We start from the raw sequence: 24,342 nt of genomic DNA on the forward strand, positions 1-24,342 counted from the left end.
CAACATGGTGAAACGCTGTCTTTACTAAAAATACAAAACATTAGCCCGGTGTGGTGGCGGGTGCCTGTAGTTCCAGCTAATGGGAAGGCTGAGGCAGGAGAATAGCTTGAACTCTCCCGGGGTTCAGAGATTGTAGTGAGCTGAGATCGTGCCACTGCACTCCAGCATGGGCAACAGAGGGAGACTCCGTCTCAAAAAGAAAGAAAAGAAAAAGAAAACCGAGGCCCAGGAAGCTGAGGGCTGAATTCCCCAGTGTGACCCTGTTCCTTTACAGTAAGGAAAACAGAAGCCCAGAGAGATATGATCTGGTTCCCATGTGGGGTCCAAAGCCACTCTGCGGCCATTGCCTTTGTCATCCTGCTGGGTGGGGACAGCTTTGCCTCCCTTTTGCGTTTGGGATCATTTTTCAGAATAACTGTAGCCAATACTTCCTGTTTGTGAGTGTTCATCCAAATAATCCTTCAGGGGTCCTTCGGGGTAGGGGGGCAACATAAACACCCAGCAATTGGAGAAAACAGAAGAAAAGAGATAATGTGGTCTGGAGACTGCAGGATAGCTCTGTGGTCAGCCCTGCCCTCCTTGGGAACTGCTGGGGATGTGGGATGGGGTCAGGGAGTGGCCAGAGCCCTGGGCACTCTCTCCCTATGCCCCTTTTCCTGACCTGCCACCCCCTGCACCTTCCAGCATCGAGGAGCAGGACTTGGAGCGAAGGTTCGAGCTGCTGAGCCGCGAGCTGCGGGCCATGCTGGCCATCGAAGGTGGGACATGGGCTCAGGGGGCGGGAGGCAGGACAGAGCCAGGGTAGAGGCGGCACAGCGCCGGGCCCGCGCCTCCTGACGCTTAGTCGCTTCGACCCTCAGACTGGAAGAAAACGTCCGCGCAGCAGCACCGAGAGCAGCTCCTGCTGGAGGAGCTGGTGTCGCTGGTGAACCAGCGTGACGAGCTGGTCCGGGACCTGGACCACAAGGAGCGGATGTGAGTGGCGCTGGGCGGCGCTGAGAGTTGGGAGGGTCCAGGACATGCTCCCGCAGAGGGCTGGTGTGGACTCCGCCCAACAGCGCGCTGACTCGAACCCATTCCCCGCAGCGCCCTGGAGGAGGACGAGCGCCTGGAACGCGGCCTGGAACAGCGGCGCCGCAAGCTGAGCCGGCAGTTGAGCCGGCGGGAACGCTGCGTGCTGAGCTGAGGCCACTGGCCTGGGTGGTCCATAACTTCTCGCGGCCCCCGGCATCCGCCGCTGCCCCGGGCCTGCGCTGCGGAGGACCCGGCTGTCCCGGATACCGCGCGCGTGTCCGCTAGGGGCCGCTGGCGCCCTTCCCGGGACGGGGCAGGGCGGATCCTCGACCCCACGGGCGGGGCGGCCGCCGTATTTATTTGTCACGGAGTGTGTGTGCGAGCTCGCGGCGGTGCGGGATCCTCCCCGACGGCACGGCCGGGCCGGCAGCCTCGGGGAGATGGATGCCTGGGCACTGCCGCCCCGCGCCGGCTTGCCCTCCTGTTCTCCAGAGCAATAAAGTTGGACGAGGCTACCCCAGCGCCGGCCTTTTCTCCCCTCCACCTGGGCTCTCAATAGGCGGAGGAGAGTGGGCCGAGGCTGAGGAGGGCGGCTCTGCCATCCTAAGCCGGTTGGTGCGGCTTCGAGGTTCCCAGGGCCAGCGGAGGCTGGACCTCGGCCTTTCCCGGATGGTGGCCGGGGGCTCAGGGAAGTCCCATTAGAAATACTTGAAAACAGCCGAAGCGGTTGCTCATTTTATGATTAACACAGTATTCCCCGAGGCCTCCCGCCCACCCCCACCGCGGCCCCATCTCCTGATTCTTCCCCAGCCACTCTTGGCTGCTTCCTTCTTAGGTGCCGCCACCTTATGGGAGCTGAACTCGGTCACCTGATGCTTCAGCAAGCAGGGGCTTGTCCGGAAGCTGGGGCCGCGGGGGGCAGGGTGCTCAGAGCCAGTTCATCCTGCCCTAGGATGCCACCTTGGTTCTCAGCAGTCACAGGACCACTGGGCCTGAAGAACTTCCCCATGGCACGGACTTGTGGCAGCTCAGAGAAGGTCTCCACGGCCAGCAGCATGGCCAAGAGTCCTAGAAGCAAGTAACCTGGGGAGGAGAAGGTGCTAGGGCAGCGCCTGGGTGCTGGTAATGCTCCCTGCCCACCTCCCAACGCGGTGACCTGCCCTGGCAGCTGGCGCCACTCACCATCCCCCAGAGCTCTTCAACTACCCCTCCCACACTGTGCCCAGAAGTGGGGTCTCCTCCACCTGCAAGGCCCAGTCCCCCCAGTGATATATGGGAGTCCTAGTCCAGGCTCCTCTTCCCCCTTCCCCCACACGCTCTTAGGTGGCTGGACTTACCAAGAAGTGCGAGCTGGCCCAGGTGGTAAATCACAGGGTGCAGGCCACGGCCGTGGCCGGGCAACAGGTCCCCCAGGCCAATGGTGCTGAGTGAGCTGAAGCAGAAGTAGACGGCCCCCCAGCAGGCTGCAGTCACCCTGAAGGCCCCACAGCACCAGTGCTGGCAGCAGCACAAAGCTGCTGGCCACCAGCAGGCCCAGTGCAACTGCCTGCAGCAGCGCAGCCCTGGCCGGCGACAGCTGCCAGTGGACCGCTACCCAGGCACCTGGGCAGCTGAGCGCAGGCAGCAGGCAGTGGCGCAGGGTGGCCACGAGAGCCAGGGAGGCTGGCAGCCCCAGGGCTGCATAGACCATGCAGAAGGCCTTTCTGCCTGGTGATAGTGGGGCCATGTGGCCATAACCTGGAGAAGAGAGAGTCAGTGGACAGTGAGAGCTCTGAGTGCCATGTCTGCTGGGGTCCCTGCCTACCCCAATACCGCCTTCTGTAGAAGGCTGCCCTCTGGTGGCCTTGAACTGGCCAGGTCCAGGTTCTAGCTGACTCTGTTCCTCCTTGGTCAGGGGATCCCTTACCCTCTCTGGGTCATTTTTCTTTTTTGGGAAATGAAAGGATGAAAGAAGACAGTTCCTCAAGCCTTTTGTAGCTGGGACAATTCTGAGAACTGCACTGCCCTTAAAAGATACTTCTGATTCCATAGCTGGTGGAATATCATCCACTCTTTCCCCAAATGTGTCATGTCCTGTGTGCCAGGCTTTGTGCTGGTATCTGAGTCAGCCCAGGCCCTGACAGCTCTGGTGGGGGAGTCGGGCAGGAAAATCACGAAGGGCTGCAAACAGGCAGCATGGCGGAGAGAGGGCATGTGCCAGGTGGGGAGGGGTGGGAGCGTGGGGTGTGCTGGGAGAACAGCATCAGCTAATACAGAGCTGCAAACGCACATGCCTATTGGAGCCAGATGGGAGCCAAACAGGAGTGGTGGGGACGGGTGCACTGGAGAGTGTGAGCTATTTCCAAAGGGCAGGCCCCATTCTGCTCCTGTCAGGATGTTGCCTTGCAGGGATTCTGGCTCAGTGTGAGTAGGTTTCCTGATTTTCCAAAAGAAGTTGGAAATACAGGCTGGGCACAGTAGCTCACACCTGTAATCCCAGCACTTTGGGAGGCTGAGGTGGGTGGATGGCTTGAGGTCAGGAGTTTGAGACCAGCCTGGCCAACATGGCAAAACCCCGTCTCCACTAAAAATACAAAAATTAGCTGGGCATGATGGTGCACGCCTGTAATCCCAGCTCCTCAGGAGGCTGAGGCAGGAGAATTGCTAGAACCCAGGAGGTAGAGGTTGCAGTGAGCTGAGATCGCACCACTGCACTCCAGCCTGGGTGACAGGGCCAGGCTCTGTTTCAAAAAAAGAAAAAAAGTTGGAAATACAAGTTCCAATTCAAAAAATACTGAGGCACTTTGTGGGGCAAAAAATATGAAAACCCAGGGCTGTGGGTCCTGTTGCTGCTTTTCCCTGGGCCTGTTCCCACATGATTTCTCTGCAGAACTCCCTCATCCCTGTCTGTGCCCTCCTGCTCTGCGAGCATCTCATGCCAGATTCCTCCCCTATCTTCCCTCACTCCTCCGCCTGAGGCCATGGTTCTGCTCTGTCCACCCCAGGTTCCTTCTATTTGCTTCCATCTAAGAACCCATCCCACCGTCTTGTATCCCCTCCCTGGCCACAGGCTGTGGCATCTGCGCAGCTCTCCTGGGTCTCAAAGGGTGCCTGGGGTGGGACTGGGGAGGCCACACCCTTCCTGGCAGCTGAAGTGGAGGCACCAGTTGGGGTGTGTTGGTGGGGAGCCCCAGCTGTGATGTCGGGCCTCACAGGGCCTGGGCTCCATCTGGCTCTTTGGGGCTGAAGGAAGGGCTGCATGAATCCCAGGGACCCCAGGAGCGATGGCCTCAAGAGCTGTGTGCCCCCCGACTTGGCTGCCAGGCTCTCTTACCTGTGGTGGTGAGGATGCTGGCAGTGAAGAGCAGGGCTGAGGGAAGGTCCCAGTTCCTGGCCTTTGAGCTGTTGCCCAGGCTGGAGACCCCATGGGCCTGGGTGGCCAGGGCAGTGCCCAGCAGCTCTTCCAGTGCTCCAGGTGGCAGGCAGGCCCTATGCTCTGCCTGGAAGGCTGCCAGCTCTGCCCTGAGCTCAGCCTGAAGCCTGCATGCAGGAGGCCCCTCCAGGGCCTGGAACAACACAGCCCCAAGCCCCAGGGTCAGTAAGTGGGCCACAACCAGGAGCCCATATCAGGCTCAGGGCCTTAGACACCCCATGGCAGGCTGCTGGGGTGCTGTGGGAGCTGGCGGCTCCACCTCAGGCACCTGGGAAGGGCTGGGCAGGGCCGGGCCAGGAGGAGGTGCTCTGTGGGTGGCTGGGACCCGGCTGGGGTGGCTGGGGTGTGAACAGAGGGAGGTGAGCTGCCTCACCCCTCCCAGGTTCTGGAGGCAAGACATTTGCCCATTTCACAGCAGCTGGGACGGTGGGGATGGGTGGAGGAAGGTGGCTGCGGTGAGGGGAGGAGGCGGAGGAAGCTGAGGCCTAGACAGGACCTCACACTTATTCAAGGTCCTGCTCACTCAGGCACCCATACTGCATTCATTCATTCATTCATTCAGCAAGTGCTTAGGGAAGAGGACAGGCACAGGTCCTTTCCTTCCTGGTGTTTACATAAGAAACCTCTTAGCAAAAAAACTGGCAACCTCACATTGTCATGAGTTCCATGAAGGAGATGCCCTGGGTGATGGGAGAGCCTGTGGGGAGAGGGGTTATCTCACTGGGAAAGCTCCGCTAAGGAGGTGACATTTCAGCTGGGGAGTAAGAGGCTGGTGAAGGTAGGAATGAGCTTGGGGTGTGAGAGGAACAGAGGGCTGGCTGTGGCGGGGGAGAGTTGGGGGTGAAGGGGGGATAAGGACACAGGCCCTTGAGGACAAACGTGGTCCAGGGAGACCTACGCTGGGCTACTGTAGGCGTCCTGGATGGAGTGATTTTGGCCTGGGTATTATGGAGGGAGAGGAATGGTGACAGCTGGGAAGGATCAGGTGAGGGCAGGGGTAGGAGGTAGGGAGAGGACTCCAGGGTGCTCAGAGTACCCAGGCAGATGATACCCTTGAGCCTGATTGCCAGTTCTTCCTGAGAACCCTTTGTGCCTGCCCTCCTGACTCCCTGCCCCTGAACTGTAGAGACAGAGTCTGGCCGCCATGGGGCACCTGGCAGAGGGCAAGTGGGAGCCTGGGTTCCAACTCCTCTAACCTCAGAGGGGCTGAGGGCAGAGGCCGAGGAAGGGACCCTGCCCTTGGATATGGTGTGGGAGTGCCAGAGCCCCCATGGCAGTGTGAAGGGAACTGTCAGGGGTGCCAGATGTCATGGCAAATCACGATGCTGGGAGGTGGGTGGAAGTTACTACTTTTTTTTTTTTTTTTGAGACGGAGTCTCGCTCGTCGCCCAGCTAGAGTGGCAGTGGGCCGGATCTCAGCTCCAACTGGGCAAGTTCTGGCCTCCCGGGGTTTAAGCCCATTCTCCTGCCTCAGCCTCCCAAGTAGCTTGGGAAGCTACAGGCGCCCGCCCACCTCGCCCGGCCCCCTAGTTTTTTGTAATTTTTTAGTAAGAAGACAGGGTTTCACCCATGTTTAGCTAGGATGGGTCTCGATCCCCTGCTGACCTCATTGATCCGCCCCGTCTCCGGCCTCCAACAGTGCTGGGAATTACAGGCTTGAGCCCACCGCGCCCGGCCGGAAGTTACTACTTTTTATCTTTTTTGAGACAGTCTTGCTCTGTCGCCCAGGCTGGAGTGCAGTGGCACAATCTTGGTTCACTCAACCTTCGCCTCCTGGGTTCAAGCTATTCTCCTGCCTCAGCCTCCCAAGTAGCTGGGACTACAGGCACCCACCACTACGCCCAGCATTTTTTTTTTTTTTTTTAAGTGTAGACGGGGTTTCACCATATTGGCCAGGCTGGTCTCGAAATCCTGACCTTGTGATCCGTCCGCCTCAGCCTCCAAAAGTGCTGGGATTACAGGCATGACCCACCGCGCCCGGCCTACACTTTTTTTTTTTTTGAAACAGAGTCTTGCTCTGTTGCCCACGCTGGAGTGCAGTGGCGCGATACTGGCCCACTGCAACCTCTACCTTCCAGGTTCAAGCAATTCTCCTGCTTCAGCCTCCAGAGTAGCTGGGACTACAGGCATGCACCCCCATACCTGGCTAATTTTTGTATTTTTAGTAGAGATGGGGTTTCACTATGTTGCCAGGTTGGTCTTGAACTCCTGACCTCATGTGACCCACTGGCCTTGGCCTCCCAAAGTGCTGTGATTACAGGAGTGAGCCACCGCACCTGGCAGAGAAAAGCCTTGAATGACTCACCAAGGCTGGTGGATTTGGTCCCAGGAGAGGGATGCAGTGCAAGGCAAGGAACTGCCTATTGTTGGGGCATCAGGACACCAGCGTTGCATGATAGGTTGGGTCACCTGGTTACCTCCAAGAAAGGTGACAGGCTACATGTGGGGAGACAGCTTTTGAGTTTATTTGGCTTCTGGCTTCATTGGATCTCAAGGCTAATACTCCAACCCTGGCTGGGGCAGCAGGAAGGCACCCAGAGAGCCCTGGCCCCAGATGACCCCCAGGGCAGGAGGTCCATGCTCTAAGCCCTAGGGCAGGGGCCGCAGTAGCAGGACTTGGTCAAAAGTGCTGGTGACAGCTGAGGCCGGCCCCTCTTCCCTGCACCTCCCCTCCTCCCTGCATCACCCCTGCGGGCAATTCCCTGAGACAGGCTCTGGTCCTCCCAACCAGCTGGGTACAGTGTCGGGCCCCAGTAGGGCAGGTGAGCTGGGAGGTTTCAGGTATGGGGGCGCAGGCCCCCCATCCAGTGTGAAGGCTTCCTGTGCAGTGTAGTGTTCCTGACCCCCAAAGCGGGGGTGGGGTCCCTGGGGAAACTGAGGCAGCTGCAGAGGCTGGCCCAGCTCCTGTTCCAGTGTATGCTGTGACTCCTCTAAGGCAGCTGGAGCTCGGGGGAGTGGCCTGGCCCACTCAAGGCCCCGTCTCCGGCACCCAAGGGGCCTGGGCACCCATGTCTTTGGTCTGTGCCCTGCAGTCCTGGGGGCCTCCCCGGAAGGGGTTGGCAGGTGGGGAGTCCCAGAAGGGGTCTGAGTCTGGGAACAAGGTCCAGGGTGCCCGGCGGGGTGCAGGCTGTGGTGAAGGCAGGGGAGAAGGCCGTGGCCCAGCCGACACAAAGCTCCAGGGATCAATGCGGCTGCGAAGGGGTGAGGGCCGAGGTCGGCTGATGAGGCCCAGGGGTGGTGAACGTGGGGTGCCTGGGGTGCCAGGAGCAGAGCGTGATGTCCCCGGTGGGGGTGAGACAGTGCCTCCTGTGAGATATAGGAGGGGCACAAGGTCAGGCAACCACCAACTCCTGAGGTCCCCAAGATACACTGCCCTGCTCTGGGCCTCAGTTTCCCCATCTGCACAGTGAGCTACTTGACTCAACTTCTACGGCCCTTCCTGCTCTGCAGTGCCTGTTTTTTCATAATGGTTAGGAGTGAGGCCTCTGGAGCAGGCCGGCCTGGATGTGGATCCCGGCCCTGCCACTTACCAGCTGTGGGAGCTCTGGGTCCCTTCATCTCTGTGCCTTAAATTTCCTCATCTAAAAACGGGCATCTAAGAGCACTTAGTTCTGTGGTTGTTATGACTGAATGAGACCATCTCGGGAAAGCCTTGTAAAGAGTACTTGACACAAGTAAAGAACCAGGAGTTTGCTACTATTATGACTACATACATGCTCTGTTGCCCAGGCTGGAGTGCAGTGTCATGATCACGGCTCACTGCAGCCTCAACCTTTCAAGGCTCACGTGATCCTCCCAAAGTGCTGGGATCACAGGCCTGCACCACTGCCTGGCCTTGATTACTTCTGGTATTTCACAGCAGGCATCGCCCCACCTGCCTGGACCACCTGATAGCTGAATTTAGAACTCTGCTCCCTACATGGTTTTCAGTATCCCAAGCGCCTGGTTCAGGGTCCAGTAGATGACTGTGGTCTTGGCCTTGCCTCCTTGCATGTCCCCAGCCACTCCTCCCTCCCTGGGGACCCCCATCTCCCATCCGCGAAGCAGGCCGGCCTCAGGCCACTCACCGCGGGGCTCCTCCTCACGTCGGGGGCTCTTGGCTGACCGCTGGCCTGCAGGGATACCCAGGTCCAGCAACAGGGGTGCAGGAGTGGGCGGGGAGTCAGGCGTCTTGGGCGAGAAGCGGATGAGTGGGGAAGGGGGCGGCTCGGTCGGGCAGGGCGCGGGCATTGGCGTTGGGGGTGTTGTGGGGGGATCCCCGCGCTCACGTCCTTGGCCTCCCGGTGGCTGCAGGTCGCGGCCGAGGCCCAGGGAGGCAAGCAGGGCAGTGCCACGCAGTAGCGCGCGCTGGATCAGCTTGGGCGTCCCAGAGCTGCTACCGCGCTCTGCGGGGAGAGGCCTCTTGGGCTCCTCAGGCTCCAGGCTAGGCCGTAGGGGGTTACCTGCGGGGCGGAGGTGGCACAGGTGAGGGCGTGGCTGATGCATCTTCCGGATGAGGGCCCAGGACCTCTCCATGGTCTTGGAACAAGGATTGAGTTCTGCCCTCTACCAGCATCTTCCCTGGTCCCACAGGTCCCACGGCCTCCCTACCACGCACCCACACTCCGGCCTTTCACAAGATGGCTGCTGGGAGGGGAGGGCAATGCAGGCGGAGGAAGCGACAGCAAAGCCTGACGGCAGCCAGTGACCCAGACCCCAAAGATGGATGGGCAGTCCCAGTGGAGGCAGGGCTGAGGCCAGGTCACGGTGGGCCTCCGTGGCCTGCCAGGGGCAACCTCCAGGTCCAGGGCCATGGCAGGTCCCACTGACTGGGACCGGCACCCTATGCTCTGTGCCCACCCGCTTCCTGGCTTGGCAGCCCTGCCCCTTCTGCCCACCCACCCCCACTCCAGCTGTAGCTTGTAAGATGCACACAGTCAACTCTAACGTACATGGCAGCCCTGAGGAGCACAAATCCCTGTCCCTATTCTAGAAAGGAGGACATTGAGGTTCAGAGGGGTCAATACCTTGCCCAAGGTCACAGCTAATTTACAGAGTAGGTATTTATGCCAGGCCTGAGCTGAATAACATAGGGGCATTATGTTGTCTGATCCTCATGCCCGAGGGTTCCAGGCTTAGAGGTTGACGGCTTGCGCGGAGCTGTACAGCCAGTGAAAGGTGGAGCTGGCTTCACCCCAGGCCAGGGCAGTAGAGCCTTTGCTCTCCACCATTTCCCAACCAGACTCTGCCCTAGATTTCAAGACACTAGTGTCCCACTTTCCAGTCTAGGGTTGGCCTGACTCCATTCTAGATCACTTGGGCAGTGATGGGGAAACCGCTCATTAAGGAGAAGGGCCTCTAGGATGGGCTTTCACAAGCACTGATTTTGTCAGATCCCTCCTTGGCTCTAGAATCTGCTATGGCTCTCCACTGCTACTAGAAGAAAGTCTGGCCTCCTCCCTCTGTGTTTCCTCTCCTGCCTGGAATGCAAAAGCTGGTTGGATGTCGGGAGGAAGAAATACAAGGCTGGGAAAAGTGAGCTTCTCCTATGAACCAGGACTGAGCTGACAGTCCCTTCTGTCAGCCACAACTCTTACTCAGACTCTCTGCCTCTTACCTCACCCAACTCCCACCCTGGCCACTGCCACTGAAGGAACAAGGGAATCCTTCTAAAATGCAAACCTGTTAAAGACAGGTCTCTGCTTAAAAACTACCCATCACTTCCAGCTTCATTCACTCATTCATTCAATCAACATCTACTGACCCATGTGCCTTGATCCCTGTCCGCAGCCCCAGTCCTGAGACTCCTTGGCTCTCAACTCTTCTCAGAGTTCAGCCAGGTTGCCTTTTCCTTGGGTCTGGTGAGCTGCATGCCTGTGCACACAGTTTGCTCTGGCTGGCTGACCTTTCCCACCTCAGCTTTCAGTAAGTGACCTCTTACGTACCATCCAAGACCCACTGGGATGTCACTTCCTCTGTGAAGCCTTCCCAAAATCTCCCTGAACCTGCACAGTTATTGCTCATGTTATGCCTCATACAGGTGCTACTGGACTTGTTTGTGAGTCTGCCTCCTTCATCAGATGAGGTCAGGGCAGTGTTTCATATGTTGATGCCTGGCTCTTAAAATGCAAATCCCTGGGCCTGGCGCGGTGGCTCACGCCTGTAATCCCAGCACTTAGGGAGGCCTAGGCAGGCGTTTCACGAGGTCAGGAGATCAAGCCCATCCTGGCTGACATGGTGAAACCCCATCTCTACTAAAAATACAAAAAAATTAGCCGGGCGTGATGGCCAGCGCCTGTAGTCCCAGCTACTTGGGAGGCTGAGGCAGGAGAATGGCATGAACCCAGGAGGCGGAGCTTGCAGTGAGCCAAAATCGCGCCACTGCACTCCAGCCTGGGTGACAGAGCGAGACTCCGTCTCAAAAAAAAAAAAAAAAAGTAAATCCTTGTTTGATGAAGAATCCATTTTTATAATCCTTGCACCAACCACATGAGGTTGTCGTTATCACGCCCACTTCGCTGGTGAAGAACTGATCATTTACAGTGAGTTTAAACAGAAGAGGGGAAATCATGTTTAAAAAAAGCAAGAGCTGGCTGGATGCGGTGGCTCACACCTATAATCCCAGCACTTTGGGAGGCCAAGGCAGGCGGATCAGGAGGTCAAGAAATCGAGACCATCCTCGCCAACATGGTGAAACCCTGTCTCTACTAAAAAATACAAAAATTAGCAGGGCATGGTGGCACACACCTATAGTCTCAGCTACTTGGGAGGCTGAGGCAGCAGAATCACTCGAACCCAGGAGGCGGAGGTTGCAGTGAGCTGTGACCCCGCCACTGCACTCCAGCCTGGGTGACAGAGCAAGACTCCATCTCAACCAAAAAAAAAAAAAAGCAAGAGAGGCTGGGAGCGGTGGCGCATGCCTATAATCCCAGCACTTTGGGAGGCCAAGTAGGGCAGATCACTTGAAGTCAGGAGTTCGAGACTAGCCTGGCCAACATGGTGAAACCCCGTCTCTACTAAATACAAAAATTAGGCCGGTGGTTCACGCTTGTAACCCCAGCACTTTGGCAAGATAAAGCAGGCGGCTCACTTGAGGTCAGGAGTTCGGGACCAGCCTGGCCGACATGGCGAAACCTCGTCTCTACTAAAAATACAATAAGTAGCTGGGTGTTTTGGCACATGCCTGTAATCCCAGCTACATGGGAGGCTGAGGCAGGGGAATCATTTGAACCCGGGAGGTGGAGGTTCTAGTGAGCTGAGATTGCGCCACTGCACTCCAACCTGGGCAACAGAACGTCACTTCATCTCAAAAACAACAACAAAAAAAATTAGCTGGGCATGGTGGCACATACCTGTAATCCCAGCTACTGGGGAGGCTGAGGGAGGAGAATTGCTTGAACCTGGGAGGTGGAGGCTGAAGTGAGCTGAGGTCACAGCACTGCACTCCAGCCTGGGCGACAGAACAAGACTCCTCAAAAAACAAAACAAAACAAAACAAAAATAGCAAGAGAAAGCCGGGTATGGTGGCTCACACCTGTAATGCCAGCACTTTGGGAGGCTGAGGTGAGTGAACTGCTTAAGCCCAGCCCAGCCTGGGCAACATGGCAAAACCCCATCTCTACAAAAAATACAAAAATTAACCAAACATGGCATGCATCTGTAGTCCCAGCTACTCAGGAAGCTGAGGTGGGAGATCACTTGAGCCCGGGAGGCAGAGTTTGCAGAGAGTCATGATTGTGCCACTGCACTCCAGCCTGGGTGATAGAAATAGACTCTGTCTTAACTAATAAAAGAGAGAAATGAAACAAAGGGAAGAGAAGATAGGGTCCAGCAGACAAAATGAGAATGAACAGAAGTTCCTGCAGTCAATGGCCTGAGAAACTGAGGTTCTGAAGGGTAAGTGACTTGGTCAACATAATCCAGCTAGGATTTGAATCTGCCTCTAAACTTCCTGGCAGCAAGAGTTAGCAACTCTGTTGTTTAGGAGAAAACTGCGTGACTCTTCTTGACCCAAAGATAGACAGAGGTGAAACCGCTTCCGTGGGGCCTCATAGGGAGGACACAGCCACGTAGTTATTGACTCCAAGGCAACAAGCTTCACAGGGCAGTTGCTATCAGTGTAGCTGAGTGTACCCTGCCAATGTGCCACTCCTTGCAACCAGCTCTCCAGGGGCCAGAACAGGCTGCTGGGGACAGGGTGATGGGGTGTGTGGCTCTCTAGTGGTGTGGCTTATGCCTGGGACCATCTCACAGGGTCTGGGATCTCTGTGAGGCCCCATTCTTTGATTCTTAACTGGGTTTCTGTGGGTGGCTGTGAGGTCAATGTCATGTATTTTCACGGACCCAGATGGTGCGTGGAGTGTGGAATTGGGCTAGGGGAACCACGTGCTCAGCCAGCCACTGAGCTGCGGCAGCTGACATCCTTTTGGGGCAAGTGGCAATCCATTTCTTCATCAGCCAGGAAGGGCATTGGTGTTGAGGCTGACAGACTCTTATCAAGAACAGTTAACTACCATGGTTTCCAGTGCTTTCACGAAACCTCAGGCGGGTGGCCTTCTGGCCACACATCTGCAATTTCATATTGTGGGAGCATTCGTTGTATCCCTGGGGGCTGCGGCTCTCTCAGTTTGCTGTGGCTGAACCAAGAAAGAAGGCATTTCAGATCTCTACGGGCACAGATTTCTACGAAGGTATGATGCCATGAAATATTTCGAGGAGATGAAGAAGGCTGGTATCTCTCAGAATGCAAAGTGATTTTGGAATATGAAGAATTTCTTTGGGTTGAATTACTTAGAAGTTTGTCACTGACCTGAACTATTCATGAATATATGAGCTAATAAATAGTTTCTCTTGATAAATAATTAACAAATTCCTTGAATAAAAAAAACATGGGGTAAGCTTGAGAACGATGGGGTCCAGACCCCTTGTGCCCCTGCTTCTGGGAGCTCAGGGCCAGAGGGTTCTGCGGAATAGTCAGGACCTGCTTCAACCTACACACCTGGGTTGACAGGCCCTCAAGTTCTCCTTTGGCCCATCTGGCCTGGTACATTTTAGAGCAAGTGAATTCAAGAAGCCTCCTTGGCCTTCCAGTTCTCAGTTCAGTCCCTGCAGGACAGATGCTGGGGGCACTGCAGCTGCGGGAGCAGCAAATAGTGGGGCGGATGGAGGTCTGGGGCTCTGCCTCTGTGGTCAGACAGACAGACTTCGGTTCAAATCTCTGCTCTACTGGGTGTCTTACATCAAACCACTTAATCGCTCTGTGCCTCAGTTTCCTCTGTTGTAAAATGAGGCCAATACTACTACTCCCCTCACAAAACTGCTTGGCACATAGAAGAGACCCAACAAAGGTTAGCTGTTGTTATGACTATCCAGTGTAGCTCAGGGAATGGTAGAGGTGATGGGCTGGGTGGGATGGCAGGAGTTTAAACAGCTTGCTGAACTGGACTCTTCTGAGAGCGGCTAAGCGGGTCCTACATTCTGGCTGTGAGCAGCAGGTGTGGGGGCTCTGAGAGTGGTCCCTAGGTTGACACAGGGACTCACAGGCAAGGGAGGCTGTAACTTTCTGGCCTCAGTCAGAGCTGAGCAGTGTTGAGCTGAGTGAGCCCTCCTCCCCGCAATGCTGGAGCCCTGCTCTCTGCCTGACCCTCTGGCTTCCTAAGCAGTCTGTATGTGAGAAGCCCTTTCTTCAAGTGAAAGCTTCTGAGCTCACTACAAGCATGGGAGCTGAAGTCTCTCTGGGTTCAAATCCTCAGCTGGGGGTTTAAGGTAGGTTACTTCACCTCTCAGAGCCTCAGTTTCCTTATCTGTAATATGGGGTAATAGTAGCCCCTCTTCATCAATGCTTGGAGGGAATGCCTGGCACAGTAGGGCAGTTACCATCACGGAGAACAGAAAGGCCCTGAACTATCCTGGATGTGGTGAGAATGGGTCCTGGATCCTGCCTGCTCAGCCTTCTCATTCTCTTCTTCACCTAGAGGCTCCCAGAAGGGACTCTGAGAAGCACAGTGTGGCTGACACTAGTCTGGCTCCACCCAACACAGGCTGATTTCTTCCCCTCTGGGCCCAGCTTCCCTTGGTACCAAATGCTCGGTGGGCTTCCTGTCTTTCCTTTCTCCCTGGAGCCTGCTAAAGGTACAGGGGCTGCCACAGAGACAGGGAAGAGCCTTCTTACAAGCCAGGTCTGAACAAGGGGATGAGACTCTGGGCCCCAAGCCGAGGCCTGGGCTGTATGCCGCTTGACCGTGGGCCTGTAGGTCAGACCTGGGTTCCAAGATCAGTTCTGTCCTGTCTCAGCCTTGGTTTCCTACTCTCTAGAATGAGAGCAACCAGGGCAGGACTCCTGCTTTGCCTGCTCGCCTCTCATGGCCTCCCCAAGGTGCCCACGGAAGGAACTCAGCCAGATTCTGCCGAGGGAGGAAGGCCACTCACCATTGAGTGCTGGGGGTGTGGAAGGAGATCCTAAGGGGGATGAGTCATCTGAATCCAGGTACCATGTGGCTTCGTCCATGCGGGACCTTCTCCTGGTGATGGGAGGACAAGGAGGGGTGCTTTAGGAATTCCAGGACTTGGGGAAAGCAGATGATGCTGGGTTTGGGGGGCACTCAGGTACTCACCTCCCATTCTGGGCTTCCCCAGGCTTGGGGGAACTGGGACCCCAAGCCCAGCATGCTCGCCGCTCTCCATTGCTTGAGTCCTCCAGACGTCGGGGGGACTGGCGGCCCCATGCCTGGCCTGGCTCTGCAGGCTCCACTACAGAGGAAACCGATGGAATTGGAGATAATCTTTATCCTCCCTTCATCATCAGAGTCAGGCTTCAAGGGTAACTACTTTAGAGTATGGGGAGCAGGGTGGGCCCTGTACCATTCCCAGGGTGAGCTTTGGGCAAGATAGATGGGTTTGGGTCTATCACCCCACAGTGGGGTGGGGCATCTCATCTAGCCGTTCAGCTGACATTTGCTACTTAGTAATTAGTACAGACAAGGACACCAACTGCCTGGATTTGATTCTGGCTCTTCCACCTATTAACTGTGTAGCAAGTTACTTTTTTCACTTTTCTCATCCATAAAGCTTAGATTAACAATAAAAATAGCAACCTAATAGAATTATTGCAAGATATTAATATTAGTAAACCATTTAAAAAATTAGCAGTACATAGTGTCATACAATTATTTGACTAAAAAAATAAGTACAATTAATGCTGCCTGGGGAGTTCAGAGGTAACAGTCTAGACCTAGTGCAGGGAGCCCGGGGGCAGACGGAAAGAGGCGATAGAGAGTGCGATCCACCTCCAAGGATAAGGTCTGAAAGAGAATAAGGGGGCTGGGGGGCGGAGAGAGGCATGAGAGGCGAGGTTTCTTACACTGGATGGCCCGGAACCGGGGGAAGGTGGGCGAATCCCCAGGCCCAACCTCGAAGACGTTTCTCCTCCGGTCAAGGCCGGGTGAGGCCTGCACGGTGATGCGGTGCTTGAAGTCTGCGGTTTAGGTTGGGGGGAGCAGGGTTCAGGTTTGTGATGAAGGAGAGCCAGGACCCCAACCTGCAGGGGCCCAAGGCCGGCTCCCAGGCCGCACAGGGAGCGGCACGGTGGCTATGAGACTGTTGCCAGCCTCACTGCTTTCTTGAGCCGCTGGTTCTGGATAAGAAAAGCTACTAGTCTGCGTCGGAGATGCCCGGGCGCCGGCCCGCCCGCCCCCTAGACCTTCCCAGAACTTTCGTGAACCCCACCCCTTCCCGGTCGCAGCTACTCCCAGACCGACATGCAAATACTTCCGCCAGAACCCGCCCACAGACAGAAAAAAACACTCCTGGCCCCACCCCTCCCAGCCTTCAACTCTCGGGCCCACCCACAACACCCTAAACCAATCCCAGCGCGGTCAGCACACAGGCCTGGCTCCACCCCCCCGCCCTCGCAGCCAATGGCGGGGGGCGCCCCGGGGCCCGCCCCTCACCGAGTGGCATGCTGATGCGCTCGCCGCCGTCGCGCGCCCGGAGCTTGCTGCGCTTGAATGTGCCGCGGCGGCGGCGCACGTGCGGTCGCTCGCGGTCCACCTGCTGCAGCAGCAGCGTCAGCTCGCGCTCGAACACCTCTAGCTCCCACTGGGCCAGCAGGTGCTCGCGCCGCCGCAACTGCTCCGCCTGTGACCTCTGCTCGCGCGCTGCTCGCGTCAGCTCCTCCTCGCGGCTCAGTAGTTCCTGCGCCCGAGACAGCGAAGGAGAAGAGGTCAGCCTGGCACCTGGCACCGATCCCGGCGGCGCCCGCCCCAACTCTGCCCCAGGAAGATCAGGGAGACACTCCTGCCAACGTTGGGTCCCCTGATTCCTCACACCTTTTCCTTGGCTCGCAGCTCGTCGAAGAGACCTTGGATCTCGCGCTTCCAGCCTTCCTGCATGGAATGGAAGGAGTCCCGCGGCATTTCCCGTAGGACCTGTGCCTCCAGCGCCTCCAACTGCTGCAGGATGGAGGCGAAGTCGGGCCTGCGGTGAGGGTCCTGCGCCCAGCAGTCTAGGGGCACGGCGTGCAGCGGGGACAGAATAAGAAGGGGTCTGTGGGTGGATATGTCCTGGGCCAGGGAGCTCTGCCCCTCACCTGCTCCCCCCGCCCCGTCCTCTTACCTGCCATAAGCTGTGCGAAGGGCTCGGGGCAGGTGGATGGGATGGGCAGTGTGAGCTTGTTAACAGCTACGCCATAGGCCACAGCAAGGCAGTCAATGCCACGGTACGGCACCTCCCCGGTCAACAGTTCCCACAGCAGCACCCCAAAACTGTGGGCGAGACAACAGGTCTGTGTTCCCTTTTTTCTCCCAACCCACACCCCCTTACTGCCACTTCACCCAAAAGCAACTAGGAGCTAAGTGGTTTGGATCCCTGTCCCTGGACTTGGCCCAGCCCTAGACTTAGGCAGCCACCTCTGCCCTCTGCAGCCCCTGTCCAGCCCCACCGAGGGCCGCACCTCCAGACGTCACTGCCCTTAGAGAAGGTGGAGGCCTTGATAACCTCAGGAGCCATCCAGGCGTAGGTGCCCGCGGCACTCATTTGTGTGGTTTTGTGCCACTCTCGGGCCAGGCCAAAGTCGGTGATCTTCAGGGTCTTGTGCTCCATGTCGTCACCCTCAATGGGCTGCAGCAGCAAAACTAGAGAAGAGGGGCTAGATTGTGGATGCTCCAGGATCAGGTGGTGGGGACAGGGTAAAAGCTGGGAGCAAACTCATCTGACGGACATCCTGGCTGGGTCCTGGGGGCACAGAGGTGACTTGGTCTAGATCTTGAGGACCTACTTGAAGTCACACATTTCTTTTCTTTTCTTTTTTTTTTTTTGAGATGGAGTTTCGCTCTTGTTGCCCAGGCTGAGTGCAGTGGCATGATCTTGGCTCACTGCAACCTCCACCTCCCGAGTTCAAGCGATTCTCCCGCCTCAGCCTCCCAAGTAGTGGGATTACAGGCATGCGCCACCATGCCCAGCTAATTTTGTATTTTTAGTAGAGACAGGATTTCTCCATGTTGATCAGGCTGGTCTCGAACTCCCAACCTCAGGTGATCTGCCCGCCTCGCCTCCCAAAGTGCTAGGATTACAGGCGTGAGCCACCGCACCTGGTCGACGACAGACATTTCACACTCAGCCCTAGCACTCAAAACCATTTATGAGCTAGATAATATTTTTCACGTTTCACAGATGAGGAAACCAAGCAGGGAAATGACTTGGCAGAGGTCATAAAACAAATACAGCAGAGATTACAACCTGGTCTGTGTGGCTCTGAAACCAGTGTTCTAGCTTTTCCCTAAGACTACACTGAAACAAAATTGGCAAGGTGGCAGCTCTGGGCTTTTTTTTTGAAACGGAGTCTCGCTCTATCACCCAGGCTGGAGTGTAGTGGTGTGATCTCCGCTCACTGCAAGCTCCGCCTCCCGGGTTCATGACATTTTCCTGCCTCGCCTTGCAAGTAGCTGGGACTATAGGCGCCTGCCACCCACCGCGCCCAGCTAATTTTTTGTATTTTTAGCAGAGATGGGGTTTCACCGTGTTAGCCAGGACGGTCTTGATTTCCTAACCTTGTGATCCACCCGCCTTGGCCTCCCAAAGTGCTGGGATTACAGATGTGAGCCACCGCGCCTGGCCTGGGCATTTATGGCTTTGATTTCAAGAGAGATCTGTGAGTGTCCTGTCACTTTGTTGAGGCAGGAGCGTGAATCAGAACCCCCCTTGGAGTGGGGAGCAAGAGGGAAGCTCTTGGTGAGAAAAGAAGCCCAGCAGGTACCACAGGCCCCTAGTGCCCACATCACACTGTGGCAAGTGCAGCCACTTCCAAGGCAAAGATTCCAAAAGATACCTACCGATGCAGCTGGAAGGGAAGAGAAAGGGTGGGGTCCAAGAAAGTGATGGTTCTTGGCCACAAAGGAGGAGCTTGGGGTAAATGTAGGCGTGGATGGTCAGACTTGGCAGGGGCTCGTGGCTTTAACCCAAGTGGGGCCACCGTACTTGGTACAAAGAGGAGAAGCAGCAACTTGCAAATCTCTCACCAGGACAGGAATGACTCAAGTGAGAGAAGTTTTCGAGGAATAGAAAGAGGACAAAGTCATAGAGTCATGAAGGGTCTGAAGGGCCCCTCTACTTTTCTGGTTACAGCCAACTGCACTGTGGAAGACAAGCAATATCAAGTCAACCATGTTTCTGGACCCATGTCAGGGCACACCTCCCAGCTCTCCTGCCCCATGTGACACGACTGTCATGGGGGCAGCATAGGGCACAGGGTGGAGCAGATGGGAAGGGCACCTAATACAGCATGGTGAGTCAGGGAAGACTTCCCAGAGGAGGTGGCAGAACCAGGGTGCTCATTTTTCAGGGCTTAAAGCCACATGCCCTGATCCTGCTGCTGGCCAGGCCACCTGGGCCTTGAGGAGGCATCTCACACTGCTGCCAGCCGTCCCCGCTGCCCCACCGTCCTCAGCCCCCACAGCCCCTGGCTGCTTGGCTGTTTCTGCGTCCTCTACCTTCAGCCATTTCAGCGCTGGTGCTTCTCAGAGCATGGCCTCTCCTCAACCTCTGCCCACAGCCGCTGGCTGACTCAGCCTCTTCCAGGTACCAGCTCCCTCTCCCTACTGGCATCTTCCACATTTGCAACTCCAGGCCAGACAAATTGGTTCAGCTACCCCTCAGCAGCTCTACCTAATGTCCAGGTGCCCTCCATGACCACCTTTACTATCCCGGCATGCCCAGTAGATTTTCCTGCAACTTTTCCTAATCCAGAGAATGGTCTCAAAATCCACCTACTCCTCTGAGCCAGACCCTGGAGCCAAATCCTGAACACTTCATCAAGCCGAGGATGACAACAAAACCCTCCTCAGACGGCTGTCACGAGCATGAAACAAGACCACATTTTTTTTTTTTTTTTTTTTAGTAGAGACAGGGTTTCACCGTGTTCGCCAGGATGGTCTTGATCTCCTGACCTTGTGATCCGCCCGCCTCGGCCTCCCAAAGTGCTGGGATTACAGGCTTGAGCCACCGCGCCCGGTCAAGACCACACTTTTAAAGCTTTTGCATAGGGGCTGCCACCTGGCAGAAGCATCCTAAAGGCCAGTTGTCCTAAAGTTCATATTGTATCTCCACCCTCCTCTCCCTCCTCTGTCCCTCCTTACTGCCAGCTTCACAATAGCCTCCGGTCTGGCTGCTGGAGGCTGGGGACCTGACCGTTTAGCAAGCCCCCCACGACAAGCTCATTCCAAAGGGGAAACGCACAGGCTGGGGCAGTGGGTGGAGTGGAAATGGGCACTTCCCCCGGTGCCAGGGCCCAACTCCCCCTTCGAAGACCAACACTTGCTGCTGCTTGGCCCGGTCTCCAGCCACTTGTGGCATCCGAGACTGGCAAAGTGCTGTTCCAGTATCTCAGGCCGGGTAGCCACTCTCCACCTTTTTCAGGTGGGGAATCTGAGGCCCAGAGAGGGGCAGCAACTCACCCAAAGTTTCAGGACTTCTCTGTGCTTGTGGTCTTTCTGCTGCCTCCCCGCTCCCGGCTCTGCCAGCTGCTAAGCCCCATCCTCTGCTTTCTCTCCAAGCTGCCTCTCTGTGCTTTCAATTGTCCCAACTCAAGCTGCTGTTCCGGTAGACCCCAGACCCCTGATGTAGACCCCAGGCATGGGAGGTCAGGGGTCACCCAGAGGAGAATGGGCCAGAGACCCCGAAGCTAGGGGAAGCTCTCAGTGCCCCTTTAGGGCTCCCTGGCCTCTGACAGGGACCTGGCCACCAGCTCCCTCCCTAGGCTGGCCTCTGTGGGGCTCGGGAGTGGCCTGGGCAGCTCACGCCTCTTCCTCTTCCCTTCCGTGGTCCCTACTTCTCCTTTCTGGGAGGCCTGGGCCAGGTCTCCCACTTGGGAGGGGGAGTCCTTTTGGGGAGAACTGGGGGAGGTCAGGCCCAGGCCGAGCTGGCTGGTCAGTCCTGTGACTCGTGGGCCTGGAGAATCTCCCCCTCCTCTCCCCGCCAGGCTTCCTCACAAGGCCCCCATTGTCCAGGAAAATCATGCCATTGTTTCCTGCTTGTGCCCCCCCAAGCCCAGGGACTCCCCCCACCCCAATCCCGCAGACAGCAACTTGGGCCTAAGACTGGGGTCTCCGAGGTTAAATGCCAGGCTCAGGGAGGCTGAGGGCACCTTGCCTCCCCTTTACCACCAACTCCCAGACTCTGAGAGGGAAGCAGGGGAACTAGGGGGAGTGGGGCAGCAGTTCCAGGCTCCTTCCTCCCGCAAGCCCTCCACCCCCAGCTCTTTCCTCCCCTGCAGGCAGCTGGGCTAGGGAGGGAGCAGGGGCTGGAGCAGGGACAGGAAGCCGGCTCGGGGCAGCAGGAAACGCAGGAAGCAGAGGGGAGGGTGGGGAGCAGGGGCCTGGGCTATTGTTCCATTTTTTCTGGAAAGAAAACGGAGGAAAAACAGAAGATGGGAGTCCCCTCCCCTGCGCCTTCGGGGAATCCCCCTCAGCTTGGGGCAGGTAGTGGGGGTCCCTAGATAGAGCCCAGGGTTGAGGCTGAGAGGTGGGAACTGCACCTTACCAGGGATGAGAAGAGTGGGTGGGGTGGTTGGCAGGCCTCCCCGGCTCCTCCAGCCCTGGCAAGAACTTGGATACCTGGGGCTCAGCACTCTGTTTCCTGCAAGCCCCTTGTCTATGGTCAGCCCAGGCCAGGAGGCTCAAAATATCCACATGGACCCTCCTCTAAGAATGTCTCATGCTTTTCCAGTGACCCCACTGAGCCTGGCCCCTCCTGCATTTCCTACTGCTGCTCTCCAGCCTGCACCCTGGGCTCTAGGAGGCCCCTGCTCCTGGTCCCTGCTGTGTGCTAGGTCCTGCTTCCATGCCTTCGCTCTCTAAATGCTGCGTGCACCAGGAAGCCCTCTGAAGCTACTACTTGCTTCTCTTGGGCCATGATGGAAAGCGTGTTGGGGGCTTAAAATGGTGGGAGATGGAGTCTCCCTTAGCCCAGCACTCCCACCCCAAGCACTGATTCCAGGCTAGGCCCTCTTGGTGATCCAGCCCTCAAATGTCCATCATGGCTGAGGACCCGCTGCGGGTTGGGGATCGCAGGTCAGGCTTGCCCAGGCTGTTGAGCTGTTTCACGCTCCCTTTTTACAGAGTCTGAAATTGAGGCTCCGAGTTGGAGTAACGAGCTAGAGGTCATGCAGCCAGGGAGGGCTAGGCTAGAATTCCAGCCCTGGCCTTGGCCTTGCCTGCCAAGGAGGGCTTCCCCCTCTGAGATACCTGTTCTGGAGGAGCTGCCCATGATGACAGAAGAGGACAGAGCACCAACTCCACGAATATGAATTTAGGGGAGGAGAAGATGGGGAGCGCGAGCCTCCAGAGGACTTCCTTGAGGTGGGAGCCAGAGCTGGGCAGGATGCTTATGGCCCACCTGAGAAATCTCAATTTCTTAACTTGTCCAAACCGCAGCTGCAGGCTGGGGTCAAGGACTTCTGAAGCTGGGACAGGAAGACTCTTCTGGGTGCCTGGAGCTCTGTTTGGGGGCTAGCTTGAGCCCATGGGCACCTGGTCAGCTGGGACCCTCTAGGGTGAGTGCTCCTACCTGCAGTAGACCCCAAGCTAGGCTCAGTGGAAGGTTGGGAGCAGGTGTGTGCCAGAGCCATGCCACCCGTAACCATGCCGCCAGAAACTCACTGTTGTTGGACTTGAGGTCGCGGTGGATGACGGGCACCAGGGCCTCGCAGTGCAGGTAGTGCATCCCACGGGCAATCTGCACAGCCCAGTTAACCAGCACATGGGGAGGCACGCGCCGCCCTGCCAGAGCTCGGCTGAGGGGTCCACCAGCTGCATACTCCATCACCAGGCACAGGTTGGGCTCCTCCAAGCACACAGCCTTGAGGGCAATGATGTTGGGGTGTGCTAGCATGGCGAAGAGCCGGGCCTCCTGGCGAACGCTCTCAGCTGTCACACTGATGTCCTCATCGGGGTCCTGGCGAGCTGCCTTCACAGCCACCAGCTCACCTCGCCAGCTGCCCCGGTACACCTTGCCGAAGCCTCCAATGCCGATCACCTCCTCCAGCCGCAGCTCCTGGAAGCTGGCCACCTCGCAGGGGGGCGGGCCGCCACCCCGAGACACATAGTTGGACGGGAAGATGCCCACCTGGCCACCCACCTGGCCTGCCCACCAGCCCTCGTCTCCTGAGATGGCTGCGTCCCGGGACAGCACCTCCACACGGTCACCCTTCCTCAGGGCCAGCTCGTCCTGCCCACTGGGCTCGTAGTCGAACAGGGCCGTCCACACCGGGTTGGCATAACCTGCTGCCTTTGGAGATCCCTCAGGCCGGCCTCCTCCACTGCCCCCACCACCCCCGCTGCCACTGCCATTCCATGACCCTAGAGGGCTCTTGAGGAAGAGGCTCTTCAAGGGCTCCATGGCCGGGAGCCGGCTTTGGGATGTGTGGAGGACCTTCTCTGGGTGCCCGTGGTCCCCACCCCCGCTGGCTGCCGAGGCCCTAGTCCCGGAACCTGGGCATCCGGGCCCTGGCCCTCAGCCCCAGACCCACGCCTCTCTGGGGAGCCAGGAGTGTCGCCTCCCAGCCCCCCGCATCTCGGGCTTCTGGAGGAGGGCACCCAGGGCAGTGTGGTCAGGCCGGGGGGGTGGGGCCCTGGGGCCTCCGACGCCTCACCATGGCTAGCTTGGAGGGGCCCGAGCTTCCCTCGGTCCTGGAGCAGTCCTGGGAGCCTGGCTCCGGCCCCCGCCAAGCGTAAGGTGGGGCCTCCAGGGGCAGGGCCTCAACTCCGGTTGGGTCTTTTTGCGCGGGGGTGGAGGGAGCGTCCACAGTTGGGCTCAGACTGCCTGTTCCTGGCCCCGGCTCCTTTGGCCCCGACGGCTCCGACCCCGCTCCCTTCTTCCTCCTCCCTTTGTACTTTGGCCTCGGGGGCGGGAGGCAGAGGTGGAGGGTGGAGTTTCACTTTTTTCCGCTCTTCTCCCTCCTGCAGGAAACAGCATCAGATGACGCGGGCGGACTGCACCGCTCCCCTCCCAGAGGCTCCAGCAGGGGAGTTCCCGGGTAGGCGGGCCAGGAGAGGCAGAGGAGGGAAAGGGCAGAACCAGATCCCCCATCACAGCAGGCTTTGAGATATAGAAAGAAAAGCCTCCAACTGCGTGCTCTGCTGGCTAGGGTGCAGGTTGGTCTCTGCTAAGGATAGGCCATCTCTGCCCTCTGCATCCTCACTGGCGTCAGCAAAACGGGGTTACAGAACCACACTTGGGGGTGTGAACCCGAGTTCTGGTCTTGGCTGTGTAGTTGTGGGACTGTGCGATCCATCGATTCTGAGCCTCATCAATTTCTTTCTTTCTTTTTTCTTTTTTTGAGACGGAGTCTTTCTCTGTCGCCCAGGCTGGTATAAAATGGCGCAGTCGAAGCTCACTGAAACCTCTGCCTCCCGGGTTCAAGCGATTCTCCTGCCTCAGCCTCCCGA

The 24,342-nt window shown here is 57.5% G+C and overlaps 3 protein-coding genes across 3 annotated transcripts in view; 1 reads left to right on the forward strand and 2 right to left on the reverse strand.

The window, feature by feature from the left end:
* The window catches only part of LOC108542281 (EH domain-binding protein 1-like protein 1), a 7,802-nt gene extending 6,268 nt beyond the window's left edge, over positions 1–1,534 (forward strand). The window contains exons 3-5 of the mRNA XM_017892243.1: positions 557–758; positions 861–975; positions 1,087–1,534. Coding sequence (XP_017747732.1) covers positions 557–758; positions 861–975; positions 1,087–1,186 — 417 coding nt within the window. The 3' untranslated portion in view covers positions 1,187–1,534. The remainder of the gene's footprint in view (positions 1–556; positions 759–860; positions 976–1,086) is intronic.
* Positions 1,535–1,651: 117 nt separating this feature from the next.
* On the reverse strand, positions 1,652–5,778 carry KCNK7 (potassium two pore domain channel subfamily K member 7). The gene is given in 4 exon segments (XM_017893961.1): positions 1,652–2,097; positions 2,352–2,469; positions 2,471–2,751; positions 4,328–5,778. Coding segments are annotated over 4 exon segments (1,104 nt in total). The 5' UTR covers positions 4,827–5,778; the 3' UTR covers positions 1,652–1,891.
* A 1,091-nt stretch (positions 5,779–6,869) lies between these two features.
* On the reverse strand, positions 6,870–24,261 carry MAP3K11 (mitogen-activated protein kinase kinase kinase 11). Its single transcript, XM_017893988.1, has 10 exons — positions 22,555–24,261; positions 17,355–17,535; positions 17,018–17,166; positions 16,732–16,907; positions 16,354–16,597; positions 15,765–15,878; positions 15,019–15,154; positions 14,834–14,925; positions 8,494–8,868; positions 6,870–7,732 (listed from the first exon to the last, which is right to left on the reverse strand). Exons 1-10 carry the CDS (start codon positions 23,291–23,293, stop codon positions 7,395–7,397), a joined length of 2,544 nt encoding a protein of 847 aa, XP_017749477.1. The 5' UTR covers positions 23,294–24,261; the 3' UTR covers positions 6,870–7,394.
* Positions 24,262–24,342: the final 81 nt, after the last annotated feature.

The sequence above is a fragment of the Rhinopithecus bieti genome, unplaced genomic scaffold, assembly GCF_001698545.2.
Source record: "Rhinopithecus bieti isolate Rb0 unplaced genomic scaffold, ASM169854v2 scaffold_1017, whole genome shotgun sequence".
NCBI lineage: Eukaryota > Metazoa > Chordata > Mammalia > Primates > Cercopithecidae > Rhinopithecus > Rhinopithecus bieti.

Coding starts and splice junctions, on each gene's coding strand:
- MAP3K11 (XM_017893988.1), bottom strand. CDS start 23,293: ATGGAGCCCTTGAAGAGCCTCTTCCTCAAGAGCCCTCTAGGGTCATGG. Junction 15,879..16,353: donor GCGCATCAGCATGCCACTCG/GTGAGGGGCGGG, acceptor CCTAAACCGCAG/ACTTCAAGCACCGCATCACC. Junction 7,733..8,493: donor ACGTGAGGAGGAGCCCCGCG/GTGAGTGGCCTG, acceptor TATATCTCACAG/GAGGCACTGTCTCACCCCCA.